General features: G+C 48.6%; 2 protein-coding genes across 2 annotated transcripts; one reads left to right on the forward strand and one right to left on the reverse strand.

The window, feature by feature from the left end:
- Positions 1 to 1745: 1745 nt before the first annotated feature.
- On the reverse strand, positions 1746 to 12908 carry EIF3L (eukaryotic translation initiation factor 3 subunit L). The gene is made up of 13 exons (XM_075500923.1): positions 12757 to 12908; positions 12618 to 12666; positions 12279 to 12489; positions 11233 to 11312; positions 10889 to 10950; positions 9446 to 9515; positions 8658 to 8731; positions 7491 to 7662; positions 7075 to 7229; positions 5391 to 5561; positions 3890 to 4387; positions 2761 to 2841; positions 1746 to 1996 (listed from the first exon to the last, which is right to left on the reverse strand). The coding sequence occupies exons 1-13, from the start codon at positions 12787 to 12789 to the stop codon at positions 1958 to 1960; spliced, it is 1695 nt and encodes a 564-aa protein (XP_075357038.1). The 5' UTR covers positions 12790 to 12908; the 3' UTR covers positions 1746 to 1957.
- A 332-nt stretch (positions 12909 to 13240) lies between these two features.
- ANKRD54 (ankyrin repeat domain 54) lies at positions 13241 to 21163 on the forward strand. The gene is made up of 8 exons (XM_075500972.1): positions 13241 to 13496; positions 13946 to 13993; positions 16393 to 16491; positions 16931 to 17002; positions 17412 to 17459; positions 17584 to 17708; positions 18585 to 18692; positions 19371 to 21163. The coding sequence occupies exons 1-8, from the start codon at positions 13256 to 13258 to the stop codon at positions 19443 to 19445; spliced, it is 816 nt and encodes a 271-aa protein (XP_075357087.1). The 5' UTR covers positions 13241 to 13255; the 3' UTR covers positions 19446 to 21163.
- Positions 21164 to 21917: the final 754 nt, after the last annotated feature.

Genomic DNA, 21917 nt, shown 5'->3' on the forward strand with positions numbered 1-21917 from the left:
AGACACGGCGTGGAGCCAGGCAGACCGGCAGATGGTCTCTGTGCATCCTCTGGAAGCTGCTCTGGCAGACACAAACACAAACAGCAGCATATTCACGTACCTGAGAATAGCCTGTAACCGTTGGAGGGTTTAAGGCAATACATACACGCATTAAAAGTCTGTAATTCCAACATGCCAATCACACATTAAAAACAGACCAAATCCTAGTAACACATTGGATTCCTTTGCTGTGCTATGAACTAGAACTGATCATGGAGATACTGCCCTGCCAGAGGTTCTCCTGTTGTACATCACATCTATCTTAGCACATGTTCTGGGAAAGATTTAGGCTTTGGATAACAAGAAAGTAGGAGGAGAGTTGCTGTTGACAGCTATGCTCACTGTGCTGCTGTTGGTAAATATACACAAGCAAAAGTGCCAGCCCTAAAAATAAAAAGGACCAGATTCTCTTGGTGTGAACCCAGCTCCCGTGGGCTGCTGCAATGCAGTGGCATCTTAGTCCTCTAATTTCTTAATGATATGGCTGCCTCAAACCCTTCAGAACTGAAGGCAGTAAGTTCTTAGCATGCATAACACTAATGGCAGCAGCTAGGCGGCCAACAGGAGTTGCCCATTTAATCTCTCTCTGTGCTGCCTCTACCCCGCCCACCCGAGTTACACGACTTTGGGATGGGAAACACAGTTTACTTTTGAGCAGTACCTAGGACACTAGAAACTTGACCCTCATTCAAACACGGCGTATAATCTAACAAAGGCTAATTATTCCTGACTTCTAAACAGAATCGCATGCGAAGCCAAGCTGGACTGCCAGGACCCCTCTCTCAGTGGAAAGGAATGAGGGAGGGGTACAAAGAGGCAGATGGTATATATGAAGCACGCTTTGCGTAGCTTTCCTACGACACATGCAGGTTTTTCCCTTGCACCTGTTTCTACCACTCAAACACCAAACTATTTACAAGCAGGAAAAGGAGAGGGGAGTGAGGGTGTGGAGGGCAGATAAGATGCAATTAATTCTTCGCATTCTCTTCCCCAATATTTACAGGTCCTTGATCCTCCTTTATAAGGCTAGTTTTCAGCTGTTTTTTCTCTTCCAAGGCACTGCAAGTTTGCCCTGAAGAATTCAAAGTGGCCAGAGAGCTGGGAAAATTAGCATTTAAACAGTTTTAATAAATTAAATGTCCTCAGGGAGTTCTCTGGAGAAACTTAAATTAAGGGCCAATACTTGGGCATCACTTGTGCTGAAATAAAACACAACCTCCAGCAAGGACATCTAATCAGATGACCAAAGTTAATATTGGTTTAATGTTTACAAAAATCCTCCCGCTTCCTTTAAAAACATGTCAATCCACTTTGGAACATATCCACTTCATAGCAACAAAAGAAAAAAAAAAAAAAAAGAGGGGTGGGAAGGAAAAATGCAGCCTTCTAGGAAAGCAACTACAACTCAGGTTTATTCAATGTGTGGGGCAAGAGCTAAAAGGAGTAATGTTAGCTTGTATCTCTTTCCATATCCTGTGGAAACACTGCATAACAGCTCATTTTCTCCCTGTTAATCAGTTCTGCAGCCTTCCCTGTTCACTGTGCGCAGTGCCTTTACAGAGCATGGAAAGAGATTTGCTCCCCACTGTTACCTGCAACAGCATGGACCAAAGAGAGCACAAACCAACAGCAGCTGCCCATGTCTCCAGATGCAATTATATTCTTCCACAAAGGAAAAATAAATTAGTACATCAGATACCGAATGCTCACCAGGAAAATTCCACTAATTTATTAGATGTCTTGTCCTTTGTAGAATAGTTTGAGCCAAATGAGTCTGCTTATTTAAGTACAAAAAACCTTCAGAGTCACAGCAGATTCCAGAAATGCCAGAACCCTGAGCTCCCCTCCCTCGCCACAAAGAGAATAATCTCTCCCACCCACTTCTCTGCTCAGGCCGATCACTGCATCCACAGAAGTTTTAGGGTCTTTGGCCCATCTTCTTCAGGGTTCGATTCAGCTGGAATTAGAGAAAGCAAAGGTCAGAAAAATACATAGCGATTGACATACACTACTGTTCCCCTCAGCAGCCTTTACCCAATGACTCTACTCCTTCCTCTCCAACTCACTGACAAAAAGAGCTCTCGTGCAAGTGCAAGCAGTGTGCGAAGTAGAAGGGGAACTAGTAAAACTCCCTCCTCCTCTCCAAGACAGCAGAGGAAGACGTAGGGAGAAGAGAGGGTGCAAACTTCTAGCAGTGGTATCGCAACTCTGTATTGCTCAAGTCCCCACATCTCAGGATTTTGCTGCCAAAGCTTCCAGTGCGCAGCAGCCTCTGTAAGGAGAGTGGAGCAGTGACAGAATGTCACCTGCTGGCTCAGCACAACGCTGAAGTCATCTGTGCTCCAGAAATCTTTGAGGCCACTTTCTAGAGCCGTAGTTATGAGGACAGAGATATGATTTTGGTTGTATTACTGATAGGAACACCACAATTGCCTAGGGACAATGGAGTCAGCACCCTTACACAGTAAAAGCCTCCTCCTTTTCCACTGTGGCTCAACTGAATGAGCACTTCTCACACAAAAACATACCATTCCTCAGAGGCCCACAGCTGCTGCTTAAACCACCTGCCTTTGCCCAGTGCCTTGCAGAGCTGGGGCTCGCCCCAGCAAGGAAGGCGTTGCACAGCTGTCTCACCAAATATGCCTCCTCCAGGCCCTGCCCAGCCCAGTGCTTGCCCCACTTTTCCTAGAGAGATACACAGCTCTCCCACCCAGGCCTCACCTCCTCGAACTTGTGGATCTGGCGGATGAAGAAGTCCCCATAACGTCGAGCAACCTTTGTGTCCGCGATGTGGATCATGTCCTGAGGAGGGAACAGCATGAGGTCAGGAAAAGGACTGCGCTAGCAGGGAGACAGCAAGCACTGCCAAATGGGAGGAGCAACCAAAGGGGCTTCACTGCAGCCCTGGTTCAGCATCACACATACCTGACCTGCGCTAGTCCCTCAGCAACCATTCTCTGCGGGCTGCCTTTCCTATACCTTTGCCTGGGACGTGTCCCAATTCACATTGTATTCACTTCCCATATTCTTGCACTCTCTGCCTATTTTCATCTCTCTTTGCAGCAGTTTTACAGTCCCAACCCCGATTCATGCTCTGCTTCCCTCTACCAGCAGCTAAGAGTCGTGCTATCTACCAGCAGAGCTAGGCTGCAATGCAAGCCAGTCAGACACAAGTCATTTGGTTCAGGTAAACAGGCAAGACAAAGCATGAGACCTTGCAGGAAGAGATCTGCTCTAAGGACCAAGAGCAAGGGGCAATCTTGTCTCCTTCCTAGCAAGAAACCAAATCCTATCTTCTTCAAAAAATGAAATCCTGAAAGACTCTTTCCAGCACTTCCTACTGCCTGGAACTCCAAGGACAGGATGGTGCAAGGACCAGACCTTGTGTTTAGATTCCTCCTAGAGCAGACAGGGCTAAATGCTGCTCCAGTGAAAAATGGACCTGTAACGTGACCAAGCAAGATCCCTGCTTTGTCAAGCAAAGGAGAGATGTGGGGGAAACCTACAAAGACAACAATCTCACCCAACACACTGACAGCACTATCTGTCACCCAACTGTCACCTCCCAAGAACACTGACAGACAAACAGTTCCCTCTGTCCTGGGGAAGACATTTAGGACCTTTGTTTTCTGGGTACAATGACTGTCAAAGCTGCCTGTGATATCCCATCACTGTTCATCCACTGACACTTCTATTAAGCAGGGCTACAGCTTCACTGTGGGCAGCCAAGCCCTTCACATGGCAAAGAAGGAAGGGATGTTTCCCACAGACTGGAGCAAAACCAGGTGCTGCCACTTCCAGAATTTCCTCGGTGAAGGAATTTCCTAGCCAGGAAGGGGCAGATACCAACCTTGTCAATATAGAAGTCGACCTCAGAGGCAGACTGGAACTCCCCGTCCAGGGCAGATATGCCACTGGTCCATACCAGGTTCTTCATCTTGTGCTTGAAGACGAGCAGCTGGATACGAAACTCCTGCTCTGTGAGGTCTAAGAAGCCAGCCAGCTTCGCCACGGGCATGGTGGTGTAGAGCTTGAGGAAGCTACGGATGGTGGAGAGTTGGGCCTGCTGCTGAACCTCATCAGCAAAGACCTTGAGCTGCTGCAGGAAGGGCTCCTTGTGGTAGTTGGGGTGCACGTTGTCATAATTGGGCACCACGGGGGAGAGGAACTTGGGGCAAGCGTAACTGAAGAGCTCCTCATAGACTTGTGCGTCACCCTTCTGCATGCGCAGCATCTTATCCCCATATTTCTCTCGCAGCTGCAGGTGGATGCTCTCATCTATGCGCATGGGGTACATGGTGAGGGCGATGGCCAAGAGCGCGTGCATCTGCTCGTTCTGCTTGTTAATCTGAGACAGAGAGGAGAACCTGTTAGCTTGTCAATGTGCTCGGGCTTTATGGTGCCAGAGGGAGCTGCATTTTTCAGAGACAGACCCTCTACCCAGAGGACTGATGGTCCTAAGGCTCAGGGGGAACAGCACAAATAAGCAGTGCCTCCGGGCAAAGCAGATGGATGAATGCTGTATCAAGTCTCTCATCAATGAAAAAAAGCATGGACAAGAGGAAAGTACAGAATGTATCCAGAGCCATATAGAACCTCAATAACCAGAAGCAGGTTTGACCACTTTGGTGCAAAAAAGCGCAGAGGAGAAAGGAAGGCAGATAGTTTAACAACCATCTCGGCAAGGGACAGTTATCAGGGAGGCCAGCGAAGAAAAGACTGAGAAGGAAGATTTATCTGAGTGTGGGATGAAAACGGACAGCTGTGTGGCTGAAACAGACATACCAAATTTTTGAAGTGTCATGGAATTAAGAACGGCAGGATTTGGCTATGCAAAGAGTTAGAAATGAATCATAAGGACGAAAAGGAGATGGCAGCAGCAGGGGGTAAAGCAGGCACCAGAGACAGCTTAGGTGGAAAGAGAAAGGAGCTTTGTTTTAGCCATGCTGAATTAAAACAGTCTGTGAATGATATCTGATAATGGAAATATATCTGACAACGGCGGTAACCTGAAATGCAGGACTGGACTAGGAACAGGACTGAGTTTGAAGAAGCATCAACAAGTATATAATTAGAAGCTGATATTCATTAACAACACAGCCTAGAGGGAGAGTGCAGATGGAGCCGGGGCAACTGTATGGTGAACAACCAAAGGGACTAGTAACACAGCTAAGAGAAAATATTGCCGCACACGGCAAAGGAGTTCAAAGGATCCCCAGTCACCACCACCAGCACAGTCCAGAAAGATAAGGCTGGACTATTAGATGTAGGTTATCAGGTGACAGAGGAGGGGCAGGAAAGAAGACAGCAGCTTCTTCTTTTGGGAAGTCTAGACCTATTCTGTCTCTTACCATCTCGTACTTGTAGGTTGTCCTCTGAAACATGCTCTTGGTCCTCTGGATGTAGAGGAGGATGTTGGCAAAGACACGGATGGCATCCTGATAACGCCGCATCATAAGGTACGCGAAGCCCACGTAGTAATAGGTGGTCACCTGGCACTCAGGCACCCGGGAGTACATGCTCTGAGAAGGAGGGATCAACGTGCTGTTAGAGGGGAGACAACCACCTTTGATCTAAACAGCTCGTTACCCAGAATCCAGCCACCTCTGCTTTCACTCCCATCCCAAATATAGAAAGGAGAGGGTTAATTCAGGACATCTCACCTCCCACCCATCCCTGCAGCAGCTTCTTCACTGTTTATTAGATCATCCCATTTCCTATGTTTTCCAGTTTCAGCTTCCTGCAAGCAGAGGACTCTTGCACTGTGCCTAACATTGCTTCGCTCAGCTCGCTTTCCCCCGTTTCACTCCACATCCTATGCCAGACAGCACAAACATAGATCTGTGCCAAGCCCGTGTTGCACCTGGACTTTTGTTAGTCACTGTTACCACAAGCAGCACCCAATTCTAGGGCAAAAACATGCAAGGTGGCAGCGGGCACAGTGAGAATGAGAGTCAAAAATAAAAGAATGAGCCACTTACCAATGTGGGAATGATGTGTTCAGCTAGCTACCACTGTGCTACCGCTTGCAGTTCAAATAATATTCCCTATAACAACACTGCCTTGCACAACACAGCAAGCATCCTATAAAACTAGGCATTTGTGCTGCAACAGCATCAGGCATTATCATATGGCTTGATTTAATGCCAAAGCTCCAGCTGTGTTCAACTACAAACTCCTGACAACTACAACAGCTACAAACAGCTCCTCAGCTGGAAGATTCATTATGGCAATCTTTCACCAGCATGTTTGAACAGAGGCATTTGGAAAACTGCAACGGAGGGTTTAAAACACAGAATCACAGAATCGTATAGGTTGGAAAAGACCTTTAAGATCATCGAGTCCAACCATAAACCTAACACGACCAAGACCACCACTATACCATGTCCCTAAGCACCTCATCCAAACGTCCTTTAAATACCTCCAGGGATGGCGACTCAACCACTTCCCTGGGCAGCCTGTTCCAATGCTTGACAACCCTTTCAGTGAAGAAAAATTTCCTAATATCCAGTCTAAACCTCCCCTGGCGCAACTTGAGGCCATTTCCTCTTGTCCTATCACTTGTTACCTGGGAGAAGAGACTGACAGCCACCTCTCTACAACCTCCTTTCAGGTAGTTGTAGAGAGCAATAAGGTCTCCCCTCAGCCTCCTTTTCTCTAAGCTAAACAATCCCAGCTCCCTCAGCCGCTCCTCACAAGACTTCTGCTCCAGACCCTTCACCAGCTTCGTTGCCCTTCTCTGGACACACTCCAGCACCTCAATGTCCCTCTTGTAGTGGGGGGCCCAAAACTGAACACAGTATTCGAGGTGCGGCCTCACCAGTGCCGAGTACAGGGGCACAATCACTTCCCTAGTCCTGCTGGCCACGCTATTTTTGATACAAGCCAGGATGCCATTGGCTTTCTTGGCCGCCTGGGCACACTGCTGGCTCATATTCAGGTGGCTGTCAACCAACACTCCCAGGTCCTTCTCTGCCAGGCAGCTTTCCAGCCACTCTTCCCCAAGCCTGTAGCGTTGCATGCACGTTGTGTTACCTTCTTGTTGAGTTCAATGTTCTCCAGAACCTTGATCGCTTGGTAGTAATCCCCCAGCAGAGAGTGCAGACGCAGCAGCCCTACCAGGCTGAAATAGCCCAGCATCTTGTAGAGGGAGTGCCGACCATATTCACCAGCCACGCTTTCAGGGTCACCTAGGAAAAAAAAGGAACCATGTTGCTTTCGTCCAAGTAAGCAAGCTCCCCTTTCAACACCTCTATGTTTACCAGCAAAGGGAGCAAGACCTCAAGTGTAATCACTGGCACTTCTCACGTAAGGCCTATGGAACCTGTTCCCAGTCAATCCATCCACTGATTAAGTGTTTGATCCAGCTCCCAAACAAAGCTAACCGAGCTTGGTCAAATCAAACCAAGGCAGCACAGACTAGTCTGGCCTGCATCACCCAGCTAGCTCACCTCCACTTGTATAGACCTCCAGCTGTCGGTTGATGTTGGATTTGTCCACGAGAGAGTGCAGCACATTAAGGACACTGTGGACGTTCCAGATCTTGGGGTTGGAACGAAGGAAATCAATTTCCTCTTCAGACTTCTTGGCTGTCTTGCAGCGGTACTGGCTGAAAGACTGGAACTACAGGAAAAAGCAGAAATTAAATGATAAGAAGCTAGTTTGGAGACGTTCAGCTAACTGCACTAAGCTTACAAGTTGATCACACAAATGCATTACAATAAGCTACAAATTGCATGAAAAGAAGAGTTTCATCTGAGATCACCTGGCAATCAAAATGTCAAATTATACCACCTTTAAAGCACCTAGGGAAAAAAGCAGAGGGAAAAGGCCAGAAGACAGAATGAAGCACAGAAGGATCTCTTAGGCAATTAGGACAGGCAACGAAACACAAATTTGCTGTCTGAACAGGTAGCAAAGAGAATGACCAAGTCATAAGATGTGTCTGCATACACACACATCTTTTTCTATATATGCCCACATTATTTTTAATCCTTAAGCTTGATAAGATGGCACTTCAGGAATTCCAGGCAGCTCTATAATAAAAAAAGTTACAGAAAAAGGAATCTATAGAGAAAAAACAATAGCATTTGAGATCTGTACTGCTGCACTCAGAACTATAAGTGGAAAAATATTTCCTAACGTCAAGATCTGAGACCATATATTATTTCAAATCAGGTCAGCAATCTCTCAGTGCAAGCATAAAGGCCCTACTGACTAAGAAATACAAAACTAAAGTAAAACCATAACACACAATAAAACTAGTTTGAACAAGTATCTTCATAAGGTCTTTGTGATTATAGCAGACTTCAGTCAGGCTGCTTTGCACAAATCAGGCAGAAATGAAGGCGAGTTAAAAAAATCCCCTAAGCAGCAACTGAAACAGAAATATCAACTAAAGTCCAGGACTCCCCAAAGAGCTCCCTGTAACTTAAAAATCTGTACATTTACAACTACTTCATCCACCTGGTGACCCAGGAATAGCAGTGCTCACCAAAGTTTTTTGACCTGCAATGGTATCCTAGCTATGCAAATCACAGAGAGGGAGGAGATGGAAAATTTATAGCACTAATAGAGGCAAGGCCACCCCAAAATGGCCCAGTCTTATAGTCATATACCTGGTATATGAATTCATCAATGATATCCCAGAGCCACTGGTTGGGCAGTTCCAGAGGAGCAGGGCCATCAGCATCTGCAGAAGAACATAAGTAATAGATGAGAGGCTTAATACCTTCAGCAAGAACAGCAGCAGAACTGGAGGAACAGACAAATTAAAGAACACAAGAATTTCCCTGAAATGGCAGATGCAGCAGCAAATGAATTAAGCTTCCAGTAGGGCGCTGATAATGTAGCTTTGGTTACCTCAACTGCCTTCACTTTTAAAGAATACGAGCATGTGTGGGGTTAATCTCTAGAGTGAGACTGCTCAGCAGCAGTGATTCTCAGAAGCTGCGCACAGACTGTAGGAGTTTATCCTAACCAATCTATTCTCTGCAAGAAGTCTGGCAGGGAGTCACAAACACTAAAATTTTTTCCAAGGGGAGTCAACAACAGTAAGCAGTTGTGAAAGACTGCAAGTTTTCTCTAGCTTACAGCTTCATTTTGCTTTTTAATAAAGATAGGTGAAGCAGTTCTCAGCAAGACAGAACGCTAAATAAGTTTTATTCTTTACAGTATTTCAGAAAGCACCGGAAACTATTTGGCTTTTTGTGGTTTTAAATGCATGGATGTAAAGTGATCCTCATTCAACAAACTCAAACATATGGAAAGCTCGTAGACTACTTCTCTCTATATGATCTATAAACAAATATGTTCCAGTTCTTCTGACCCTTTTTTCAGCTCTGCCCTCTCCATCCACTCTCCCTCTCCAAAATTCACAAACCAGAAATGAATTGCAGCAACTCACTGAGGATGTAGTTGAAGAGATTGCAGTAGTTGTAATAGGATTCAAATCTCTGCTCCAGTGTGGGCCCCCCCTGCGATGAGAAGTCAGCACAGTCTGCTTAGTTTCAAGCATGGTAGGAGTGAGTTTATGGGCAACAGCATATGAAGGACAGTCAATAGTCACAGCAGTAGAGGGTCTATTTCAGAAATGTTAGAGCCAATATTCAACCAAGACACCCACCAGCACCACCCAGAAAACCTGACATTATATCACTATTGTCCCATAGAATAGGCCTGATTTTTCACGTACAGGTAGCTTCTCCCAGGACAACCGAGCATTCAAACCTTCTGTGAATAGGATACATTAACCTTCCTTGTCGTCCTCTCTGCTGTCCAGACTTAAGAGCTTCCTATTACCTTCAACAGCTTTCCTTCCTTCTCCCCTCATGAGAGCCCTTAATAAATCAACAATTCTGCTTCTGGACAGTATTTCTAAACGCTTTGAAAGGCCAGTAAACACAGTAGGGAATCACTCTCTTCCTAGAACCGTTTTCCTTGTTTCACCTGGAGACACTCGAGGGCAGTCAGAGAACCACTAACAGCACAGCTTGAGAAACCAGTCTCTTCTGTTAAAGCCTGACTTGGGTTAATACAGCAGCCTTTTTGAATTGCACATTTCTCCACCCTCTGGTCCACACCAAAACTGCAGTTATTACTTATTTACCCCATCTCTGTCAGCTTCTTTCCTTAAAGAACCAAGAACACCTGTCTCACTGACTTCAAATTAGCTTAAGAAAAAAAGTGGGGTTTGTTTTGTTTTATAGGGCATTATTCCTTCCATGTCCTTCTCCTGCATCTGTTATGGTGCCCATGTTTCCCTCTCCGCAAGGCACTCTGACCCCATGTGGTTTTTTAATCACAAATAACGCACCTTCCTCTTGTGACACCCCTTCTCACCCACCTGCTAATCTGAAGAACAGAGCCACAAAGAAACACGCAAAACCAATTGATCTATAGGTCTCGCAATTACAGCTCTATCAAAAAGAAAATTCAGTTACCTCCCAACACCTCCTTCTTCCCTAACTCACTACATCTGATGTTCAGTAACAAACTTTTACATAATAGCCTCCTGAAAACTCAGACCAGGTCTTCTGATTCATGTAAGCTGCAAGGGAAACCTGCACACTCATTAAAACCATGCTTGAGGAGACAGCTAATGAGCCTCAGAAAGACAGTCAAGTCTTTCTTGCTTTTCAGCAATCAGTGACTCCTTACTAAACTAACAAAAGGCAAGAATTTTAAGCTTCCCTAAAAGCAACTTGACTTACAGCTTGTAAACCTATCCAATCCTGTCTTGCAAAAATTATGGGACCACTGATACTGTGGTGGCAGCAAGATTTGCCAAGTCTTATGGCACGGAGAAGCCAGCATGCAACCAACAGGAAGACACAGGACAAACACTCACGCTGACTTTGGCGTAGATGTGCCTATAATAGAGCTCCTTGTATAGGATGAGGAAAACAGCATCTGGAAAAGATGACAGAACTGGACATTAGCAAGCCACAAGGCCTAGGCAACTGGATATCTCGGGTACCCCAGTGGTGCTCCTCCTGCCACAGTAATAAAGGGAGGTACAAAAAGATACTTTGTTCAAGTTTGACTTCTTGCCAGGCATCTGCTGAAGGAGTTGCCAGAGTGAACAAAGACCACTGACTCAGGCGGCAGCAACACTGTGCTCCTGCTCACTCATGTATCAAGTGATTTAGTTCTTTCTCTCTCTGACAAGCAAAAAGAAAGTAAAAGACTTACCGTTTCCAACCTGAGGGGCAATGGCCTCAGCCTCTGGCCACGGGGTATTCTTAAAAAACCTTTCTGTCAGCTTTGTCCAACTGAAAGATAGACACACATGCAGTATTAGAAACCATTTCTCAGTATGACAGTGCTGGAGTTAGAGACCACAATATAGAGACCTTGGACTTGATGAAAGTATAACACCACCACATCCCCTTTTAGTAACTCCAGTGTTGAAGCAAAGAATGAGAATTGCAAACTAAGCAATTAAAGTCTTCAATTTATCCCTGAAGTATGGAACAGTTGCAGATGTTACTTTCACATTCCCTTTATGGCAAGGTGACACAGCTACAAGCAGGAGTGGGAATATCTATAGGGAACAGACACAACACTTACACCTCACAGCTTTCTGCAAACTGCCTACTGAGGTCACTTTTTGCTGCCTCCATACCTGTTAGGCACAGGACTGGTATTTTCCGTCAGACAGGTCACAACTCACCTACACTTACGTTAGCCTAATGGTCTGACAATATCTGGTTTTTTTCATAGAATCACAGAATGCTTTGGACTGGAAGGGACCTTTACAGGTCATCTAGTCCAACCCCCCTGCAAGAGCAGGGACATCTTGAACTAGATCAGGTTGCTCAGAGCCCCATCCAACCTGACCTTGAATGTTTCCAGGGATGGGGCCTCCACTACCTCTCTGGGCAACCTGTTCCAGTGCCTCACCGTCCCCATTGTAAAAAATTTCTTTCTTAAATCCAGTCTAAATCTGCCTTCCCTTAGTTTAAAACCATTGCTCTTTGTCCTGTCACAACAGGCCTTGCTAAAAAGTCTGTCCCTGTCTTTCCTATGGGCCCCCTTTAAGTACTGGAAGGCTGCTGAAAGGTCTCCCCGCAGCCTTCTCCTTCCCCAGTAACCAAATCAAACCTCATCCTGTATTTTAGAGAAAGCCCAAATTTGGAACAACACAGGTAGTAGTCAGCCTTTCCTTTTAGGAGCAGGGTGCACTTTCGTCACAGTTTAAACAGTGATTCGCCCTTGCAGGAAGGATGGCTTCCTACCTGTTTTCATAGATGTCCTGGATCTCGTACACCTTCTGGTCAATAACATCACTGGAAACACGGCTGGCCTGGAGCTCGTACACCTTCTGGTCAATGAGATCCGACACTGTCTTGTGAAAATACTGAATGAAGTTTTTGATCACTTCGGGGATCACCTGGTAGGTCTGCTGCTCGTACTGGCGCTCGTAGGCCAGGTCTTGCTTCGGGTCTCCTGAGGGGAAAGAGGAGCAGTGAGGCTGCTGCCGCACGGCCCGCCCGGGCCTACAGACCCAGCCGGGCGCCAGCAGGCCCGGCGCACCCGAGGGCCACCGAGGCGGCGCGGCCGAGGCCCGCACTCACCCGTGTGCATATCATACTCGTTGGAGTAGGCGTAGGGGTCGTAGGCGGCCTGTGGAGAGAGGGCGGCAGCGAGTCACCCCGACCAGCCCGGACACGACCCCCCGGGTCCCCCCGCCGCCCCGGGACCCCCGCCCCGCACCTCGTTGTCGTAGTCCTCCCCCGGGTAGGCCATGGCGGCAGCGCGGCGCGGCAGGGAAAGGCCTCCGGGCGGCAACGCGAACCCGGCGCGGACCGGGCAGGAAGAGGGGGTGGGACCAGGGGCGGGGCTCGGGCCGGCCGGCCGGAAAAGGCTGCGGCGGCGGAGCGGCGCTGCGCCCTCCCACTGGTTGAAACAACTGCCTGTCTTTAGCCTGCTGAGCTGCCATGGGCCTGGTGCTTCCTATGGCCCGCCCCTCTCTCTGACTGGACAGCTTGCCTGCCCGTCACACCTTCCTGAGCACCGCCTCCACCTCCCGCCTCGCCTCTCTACTCGCCTTCCTTCTACCCGCTCCCTCTACCTTCCCATTGGCTGCACACACAGGGGTGCGGCGCCTTCGATTGGTTCAGCGGACACGGCCCTCCCCGTTGCTATAGCGACGACCCTCCCCGCCCCTCTGCCCCCGCACTCCGCGGGGCGGCCCGGCTCGGCCCGTGAGGGGATGGAGGGCGGCGGCGGGGCCGCAGCAGCGCCCGGCGCGGCGCCGGGGCCAGAGCCGGAGCCGGAGCCGGAGCCGGAGCCGGGGGCCGAGCTGGCGCTGGGGGCGGCGGCGGGCGCCCCCCTCGGCTACCTGCACGTCCTGTGGCAGCGGGAGGAGCCCGCGGGCAAGATCCCGGCCCGCCGGCTGCGCAGGGCCGCCCGCCTCCACCGCCGGCTGGGGCCTACGGGCAAGGAGAGCCACGGTGAGCAGGGGACGGCGGGGAGCGCCCCTCCCTGGGACGGCTCTTCCTTCGGCCGGCCCCGCGCGGGGAGCGGCCGTGCTGCCGCCCAGGCCTCGGCGGGGTGGAGAGCCTCCGATTTGGGGAGCCGGTAAAGCTTCGGCTTTCCCGCGTGCGGGGCCTCGGGAGGGAGGTCGGATCTGCTCGGTGGGCGGCTTGGGAAGGCGCCCTTGCTCCTGCCAGGGGACGGTGGCCGTCGGGAGCGGGAGGGCCCCTGGCCGGCCTCAGGAGGAGACAAGGAGAGTGCTTCTTACCTGGCGTCTTGGTCTCCTGCTTCCCTTGCTCTGGGCTGAGGCAGCACCGGCATGGTTTGGGCCCTGCACCTGGGCTTGAGCGCCGGGATGGGATGTTTCGGTAGGGAAATGCTCCTTTTTCCTCTGTGCTTTCTGGTAATTGCTTTTTTTTCTCCATAGCTCTGAAAAGGCTGCGTGAAGCTGCCAATAGCAACGACTTGGACATAGGTAAGATTTCTGCCAGTCCTACTTGGGACCCCTTCCTGGAAGGGCAGCTTTGTTGAGGACCTTTATTTTAGGAGAGGAGAAGGAGGAGGGTGCAGATAGTTTGTGGACATTGTGCTTTAGATGCTGCAAAACTAGAAGCTGCATTTCTGGAACCTTGTTTCGTTCTCTGAGCCAAGTAAGGCTAGTTATAATATTCACTTTTTCACTGCATCTAGTTCATAGTGTTAGTTTTCCAACTGCTGCAAGCTAAATCAACACTGCACTATTCCAGCTTTTTTGGTGTGTAACTTTTGCCCAATTGTAAGCACCAAGAAAATAGTGTTTTGGTAAGGTGGAAAAGTTATGATTATCTAAGCCATATCCTCTGTGATGAGACAGTGTGACCCAGTAGATCAGAACCAGGACCAGTGCTGGACTCTGCCTCTCACAGGGACTTCAGAGAAGGCTCATGGCCTGCCTGTGACTCCCTTTACCTTTCTATACTGTAGATTAGGTGGGGTTGATATGAATTGGCCAGCAGCAATACTGGTGTATATTATCTGCCTCTTATCATTGTCCCTCCTTAGACTATACTGTCCCCTCAGTTGTGCTGGCCTAACTGTTCACTGAGCCATTCTGTGAACAGAATTGGAAACTGGTTTGACTTGTAGAAACTCCCAGTATATCAGGATGGGGGTTTGTCTGGCATGCTTCACCCTTTGGCTCCACAATACACCTTGTTTCATGAACTGATGGATAAAGTTCATCTGTGAGCTCTGGCAGTACAGAAAGGCTTGGCTTCAGTCACCAAGTCAAGAGAAAGAATGAAAGAATCAGGTTTTATGAAAGTCTTGTTTTCAATCCATCTTAGTTTTGCAACTGTATTTAATACACAGGTTCCCCTGTTTACAATCCTGGTGTCTTTTGTGTACTCCACAACTTGAGGAAGTATCTGATGATGAATTTATTCTTCATCAACAAGTAAAAATCTTTGCTGTTTCCTGTGGTCACACTGGGTGGGAGAGGTTATGTCATTTCCTACTGACTAGGTAAAGCGTTCCCCGTTAATGGTTCTCACTGGTGGCACTGTCAGTCTCCCTGTCTTTTTTCTGGAGTATCAAACATCCCCCATTAATGCCACTTCCATCTTTTCAGGTGTTCCTTTCACTTCTGTACCACACTTAAAGCAGTAGGAGTACAGGAAGAAATTCAAATATGACTATAATTCAACCTCTGGAAGCTGAGACCAATGGTGACTTTCAGTGGTCTGAGCTATCTAGTTTCTTGTCTCCAATACTGGTCAGTCTTGACTGTTGCAGGATATGCTATTAAAGATCTCAAAATACAGCGAATCTGTCAGTATTTAACAGCTACAGAATGAGCTTTATTTTACACACTGATTACTATACCAGAATAATCTCAAAACAACAGGAGTACAGTTGCTCTTATGCATGATTGCTGTAGATGTTATTTTTACGTCCCTAATCTTTTCAGCCTTTACTGGTCTCTGTGCCTTTGTTATACCCAGTCCTGGAGAGTCATACTAGTTTCTCTGTCTTTCTGTGTGAGCAGGTTTTTCCTTCTTATCTGAGAAAAGGAGGTAGTTCAGGTTACAAGAAGTGCCAGTGGTGGCATTGAAGAAGTAGCTGAGTGGAAAAGCAGGGGGAACAAGTGTGCGTAGATGACGGTATGGCTACTTGGGCTGTTCACTAGCTCACTTCGATACATCGTCTCCTAAGGGTATATTTGCGCTGCTGCTGGCAGGTTGGTGCATTCACCTGTCTCCTTCCCAATCAGTAGCCACCATTAGTATGGCAAAACCTAGGAGTTTCAGATGAATCTAGGAAGTGGCATATTCAAAACGGGTGTGAAGAGATGTTTTTTCTCACTGCATGGAGTTACACTGTGAAACTTCTCACTGCAGGTCCATGTTGATGTGAAAAGTTTACACAGATGCAGAAAATGACTGTGCAAATCCATGGAGAAAGCCCATGGAGGGCTAGTAAGCACAGGATGCTAATTCTGGCTTGGGAGGTGCCTGAGATGCAGCTGACTAAAGGCTGTGAGAGTTAGCCCTGTATCCTTGCCATCTTTTTATACTAGTCTGTAGGTGTTTGCTGCTGATTGTCCTAGGAGCTTGAGTGTTTGGCTAGATGGATCCTTAGCCTTAGCCATTACAGCTGTTGGCTTGTCTCTGTGGCAGTACGTGGAAGCTGGTGAAGGCTGTAACAGAGGGTGGAGCATACACTGCCTAGGCTGGTTCTGCTGAGCCAGGATGCTGGCTGGAGCTGGTTCAAGTCCAGTTGGCTTGACAGCTAGCAGAGTGTGTATCTAACCACAGAAGAGCAGACAGCATTACCCCTTTCTGATCAGGTGCCCCTTCAGCTTATCTGCTTTCTTCTCCTCCTTGATGCTATCAGTGCAGCAACTCTTGGAGGACGGAACTGACCCCTGTGCCGCGGACGATAAAGGCCGGACAGCCCTGCACTTTGCCTCCTGCAACGGCAACGATCACATTGGTGAGTGGGGAGGGGGAGTTCTGTCATCCAACTTCTTGGTGGCAGAGATTTCAAAGGATGCTCTTTATTTTGGTTCAGCACGTGACAGAAATTGATGTTTTCTGTGTGTTTTGTGGCAAAGTTCCTAGCTCTACTCTGGCTCCAGGGCTTGCCATGTCCCCCTGCTGAAGGGGAAGCAGGAGCTCCCAGCTCTAGGGCTGTGCTGGTGCAGAAGGAGGGGTGTCCTTAGTCTCAGTTCTTCCCCGCAGGGAGCCCCGGGGCAGTGGCACTGCCTGGCTTTGTGCGGGGTCCTTCTGCATTGCTGCGCAAACCTCCGTCCCCTGTTTCCGGGAGGAAGTTGATGAGCTGAACAGAAGCTGATGGCTGCCATGTGGACCTGTGGGCCTGACCTGTGGGGCAAAGGGAAGGGACTGACATGGCTCTGTTTCCTTGTTTCCAGTGCAACTGCTTCTGGACCATGGGGCTGACCCGAACCAGAGAGATGGGCTGGGAAACACCCCCTTACACTTGGGTGAGTGCCACACAGACGAGCTCTGCGTGCAGAGAGGTGAGGTGAACACCTTGCCTTGCTGTTTCTTTCCTCTCCACCTTCCTCTTTCCTGTGCATCACAGTATACATCCCTAGCTTTAAGGACCTAGGAGGGACTCTTTGCATTTCATTAGCTTCACTCCTCATGAAGGTTTAAGGGTCAGAGGTAGAGAAAATCCATTTGTCTCCCTCTGCCAGCCCCAAGGAGCATGATATGCGTTCCAGAGAGAGTACCCAGCCTTGCGTGTGAGGTTACTCTTAACAGTTGGGCTGTTCCTCTTTCCCATGGCAAAGAGCTCTTTGGGAAGCAGCAAGCTCTGTGCTTGAGCAGAAACCCCTTTGTTGTTTGCTAGTACCTCTGAGTTGTGTGTCCTGTGTTTTCCCTCCCCAGCTGCCTGCACAAACCATGTTCCTGTCATCACCACGCTGCTGCGCGGAGGTAACATTTCCTCTATAACAATTACAGCCTGTCCCTTTCCGGCCCTGCCCCTGTTGATATTCCCCAGGGACACTAAGCCTTGAAGACAAACCTCACTTTCTGTCCTTGCTCATGCATCTTGCAGGGGCCAGAGTTGATGCCTTGGATCGAGCTGGCAGAACCCCACTGCACCTCGCTAAATCAAAGCTGAACATCCTGCAGGAAGGACTCTCTCACAGCCTGGAGGCTGTACGCCTTGAAGTGAAACAGGTAAAAGAAACAGTCCCATGATCTGGTAAGGCGGTGCAGCCCCTGGCAGTCTCCTGCACCTTTTATTTAAATACCTGTCTGTAGGCTCTTAGCGGCTCTGGGGAGAGTTTGACTTTTTCCTTCTGTTTTCAGAGACCTTCCTTTTTCCCAACCGCTACTCTGAATTTTTGCAGGACCTCTCTTGGCTTTGGTAGGCCAAGGATGCATTGAATGTCTTAATTCTCAGGCTGTATGGAGCACTCTCTTTTCTTCAACGACCATGTAAGACACATGCCTTGTGGCAGGAGAAGGGACCACAGCACGGGGCTGTAGCCATGGCATACACATTCCAGCAGGGACTCTGCATTCCTAGCGCAGTCTGCCCTGCTCCGGTACCTTGAGGCATGGGACAGCAAAGCAGTCATGGGGCTGCATCACAGATGCACGAGGTGTGGGCCTCGCTTCGGGAGCCATATAGCAGCCACAAGAATTTTCATCCTTGCTGCACAAGCAGATCCTGCTGGAGTGGGAAGCCCCTGCTCCTAACAGTAAGGGAAGCTAGCTGGCCATAAAGAAAAGCTTGGTGCTTTCAGGGCTAGACCTTGTGCTTCTCCAGCTGGGGCTGTCTCTCTTCCCTGTTCTTAAACCAGGCACAGGGATCACGACTAGTCCATCTGTGGCTGATCAACGCCTCTGGTGACTCACTGGGCTCTCGTGCTGCCATTAGTGCTCTCCGGTTGCTTTGCATGTGTTCTTCTCTGTGGGTCATGTATTCTGCCACGTACCACAGCGTTAAGACTGTGCTTGGCAATTTAACTGTAATTTAATTTTTCCTGTAAAAACATCCCAGCCTGGTGCAGCTGTCTGATGTTTGCCTCTTATGCGGGTTGGTTGCAGATTATCCAGATGTTGCGGGAATACCTGGAGCGTCTGGGGAGGCATGAGCAAAAGGAACAGCTGGATGACCTCTGCTCCAGGTTACAGATGACTAGCACAAAGGAGCAGGTAGGCAGCATTGAGCTACTGTGACTCACCTACTTGTGTTGTGACTTCTGTGTTTAGAATGCAACTGCATGAGCAAGGTGACATTGAAGACATGGTTATGGAAGTGTTCTTGCTCACATTGGGTAAAGTGGGCAAGCTACGTGATGACTCGTGGTACTCCTTTGGGTTGGAATTCAAAATGCAGAAAGCATCACTGTGCCTGGCAGCTCAGCAGAGAAGCTGAAGATCAGATGGGCTGAGGGCACAGGAATTTTAAGGATCAGCACAACCACACAGGGTTGCAGGGCCTGTTTGGTTTTTTTTCTACAAAAGATTGGCCCTTAAAAACAGGCTTAGAGGAAACAGCCCTGATACCACTGTTGAGTTCTGGGTAATGCCACAACACACTTCTATTTTAAGGATTGGCTAAATCATACGAGGTGGAGGTCAAGCATCAACCTCCTGAGGAATGGGGAGAAGCTCCCATTGTCTTAGATTAGTACTTATTTGGTCATGGGGACAGGAGCCCTCCTACACGATTGTGGGACCAAAGGGATCCTGTCCTAGTATAAGCTCAGCATGGGTGTTACGGGCAGTCCTGGTGCAAGGGTGGGCCCTGCTGCGTGGGGGTTTCTTCTGTGTTGGTGCTCAACTGCACAACTGCATTCCTCTGCCTAATGGCCAACTGTATTCTGTCAGGTGGACGAGGTTACAGACCTCCTGGCCAGCTTCACGTCACTCAGCCTCCAGATGCAGAAGATGGAAAAGAGGTAATGGGCTTCCAAATCATCTTCCTGATGCAGCAGGAGAAGCCTTGGAGAGAAAAAGAGGAAGCTGAAGCTTGCTTCCCAGATTCCTGAATAAACATTGCTGCCAGCAGCCGTTCCTGCTAGATCCACTCTCCAGTGGTGCTCAGACTGTCCCTGTGGGTGCTGCCACAGCTGCCTCATGGGGAGGCAGCAGGCTTTGGACAACAGAGACAACAGACAACAGAGTGCTGCAGCTGAGACTTCTGAAAAAAAAGAGCTGCTGCTCTTTTCATCAGATGGGCTGGCACTGAACAGGATTCCCCTTCCAGAGATATTCTGCCTTCTCCTAAGCACTTCAGCTCGATGTAGGTGGTGGCTTATGCTGTGTGCAGTCACCAGCCCTGGACTAGTGCACTCAGCGGCTGGCCATCATCACAGAAATGCTTGGAACAGGCACCTTTTGCCACCTCTGCAGTACTCAGTTCCATGGGGGAGAGAGTGGATGCCTTGGACAACAGAAGGCTTTGTGCTGTGAGAAGAACACACACTTAATTCTGCATGCTAGCAGCTGAGCAAACATACTGCCTTGAGAAACACGCACCAAGGCTTATTCCTAACCTTCCCCAGAGCCTGCGGTCAGAGGGCACAGAATATGTCTGGTTACAAATGGGATACAAAGCTTTTAATCACTAGACTAACAGCTTTCACTGGCCCTGGTTTTTAAATCACTGCTGCAAGTTAGTGCTTAAATACTACAGTGAAACACTTGCAAAAAACCCACCCAGGTAGACAGCTAGCATGTCAGAGCTGCCCTGATGCAAGAATAAAGTTTGGGGGGTGGCTCAATCCTAGTGCAGTTTTCATCAGACATCTACATCTTGCAAACAACCCACCATAACTGACTTTTGCGTTTCCTGTTACTGGTGGTCTCGGGCAAGAGGTCCACTTGCACTAGGAGGTGTGTGTGCAGCCATATTATTGGGCTGGGTTGGAGGTGGATTCATGGCTGCCTCAGCAGCACCAAACCCAGAGCTGACCCATACTGTGTTTCTTGCTTGTCATGGAGAGGTGCTGCTCCAGGACCTTAAGTGCAGCATGAGGAACGAGCTATGACCTTTGCTGGGAGCCTGAAGTGATGCAGCTATGAAGGATGCAGGGAATTCCCCTTGCTAATCTCTTGCTTCTGCACCACTGTGGTTAGTAATGAAGATGTAGATGGCTTTGTTTTGGAGCAGGGATCATAAATCTTGTCGGTAGGGTGCGAGTAGCAGCAGGGTGACAAGAACATGCCCAATAGCAATCTGAGTTCCCATCTGTGTGCCACACCTAAGTGACATGGTGTGCCAGTAGCGATACCCATCCCACAGCTTGGGAATTGCTGGTTTGGAAGTGTCCATTCTTAGGATTCAGCTTAACCATGCAACAGCCACAGTTTGGAGCATTCTTCAGAGACCTTTAGGTCAGCATGTTCTCTAATATCTGGCCTCTTGTCCAGGAAAAGGCTAAGTGGACCTCCATGTTCAAAGCTGAGATACCAGAAATATGCATGGCTTTTAGATGTATTCATCCGTGGGGTGCTGGAGGCCATGGCTGGGACTAACGGTCTTGTGGTTTGGCTGGAGCTGTCACTGTGAATACTGATACTTCATTACAATATGCTGGATGGGAAGGATAATGAGGGGGTGGGAGACAATATGACCTTTTTGTATTTTGAACTTCAATAAAATTCTGTCAGCCTTTTCAGACTCCTCAGCCAAGTTCCCTCTTTTTTCAGAGCAGCTCATTCCTCTTTCTTTACCTATGTTCCAGGCCTCAGGCACAGCACTGGACTTGGTAACTGCTGCTCTCATACCCGATACTGAAATTAGAAGTGACAACACAAAGTTGTTTGAATTCAAACACCAGTCTGTTTGCAGATCAAAGTACACGGTTGCTGACTTACCTTCTGATCTTGACTCCCACAGCCAAGAAATCCAACATTTAAATCTAGTTAGTTGCTGTGAAACCGTACAAAAGGAGGAAAGAGAATCTCGGCGGGATTGCTTCAAGCTGGAAGAGGGGATGTTTTGCAAAGAGGAAAAGCAGCCTTGCCCAGTTTGCACTCACCTAAGTATGGAGCTGGTGGGGAGAATGCAGCTGAACTTGTGCCTTGCCCTGTGCCAGATAAAATGGCTGTGCTGTGAAGAGTCAGCAAGGGGATGAGAGGCTGGGGAGGGACATCTGGGCAGGGCAGAGAATTTCCAGGATGGTCCCTCTGTGAGGAGCGGGTGACCTTCATGTGCAGTCTTTACTTATCTTGTTTCTTCCCATCTTCACAGCCTAGTCTTGGTGTCCACATACAACCAGCTGTCAACGCTTCTGCACTCAACAGCCTTGTTGCTGAGGAGACCATTAAGGTGCCCAAAGAGCAGGTGGCTGAAATGCTCTTTATCGCTGCAGTTACCTTAGTAGCTGATGTTGCCTGCTAACTAGACACAGCTTGGAAGCTTTCCTCAAA

The sequence above is a fragment of the Mycteria americana genome, chromosome 1, assembly GCF_035582795.1.
Source record: "Mycteria americana isolate JAX WOST 10 ecotype Jacksonville Zoo and Gardens chromosome 1, USCA_MyAme_1.0, whole genome shotgun sequence".
Taxonomy (NCBI): Eukaryota; Metazoa; Chordata; class Aves; order Ciconiiformes; family Ciconiidae; genus Mycteria; species Mycteria americana.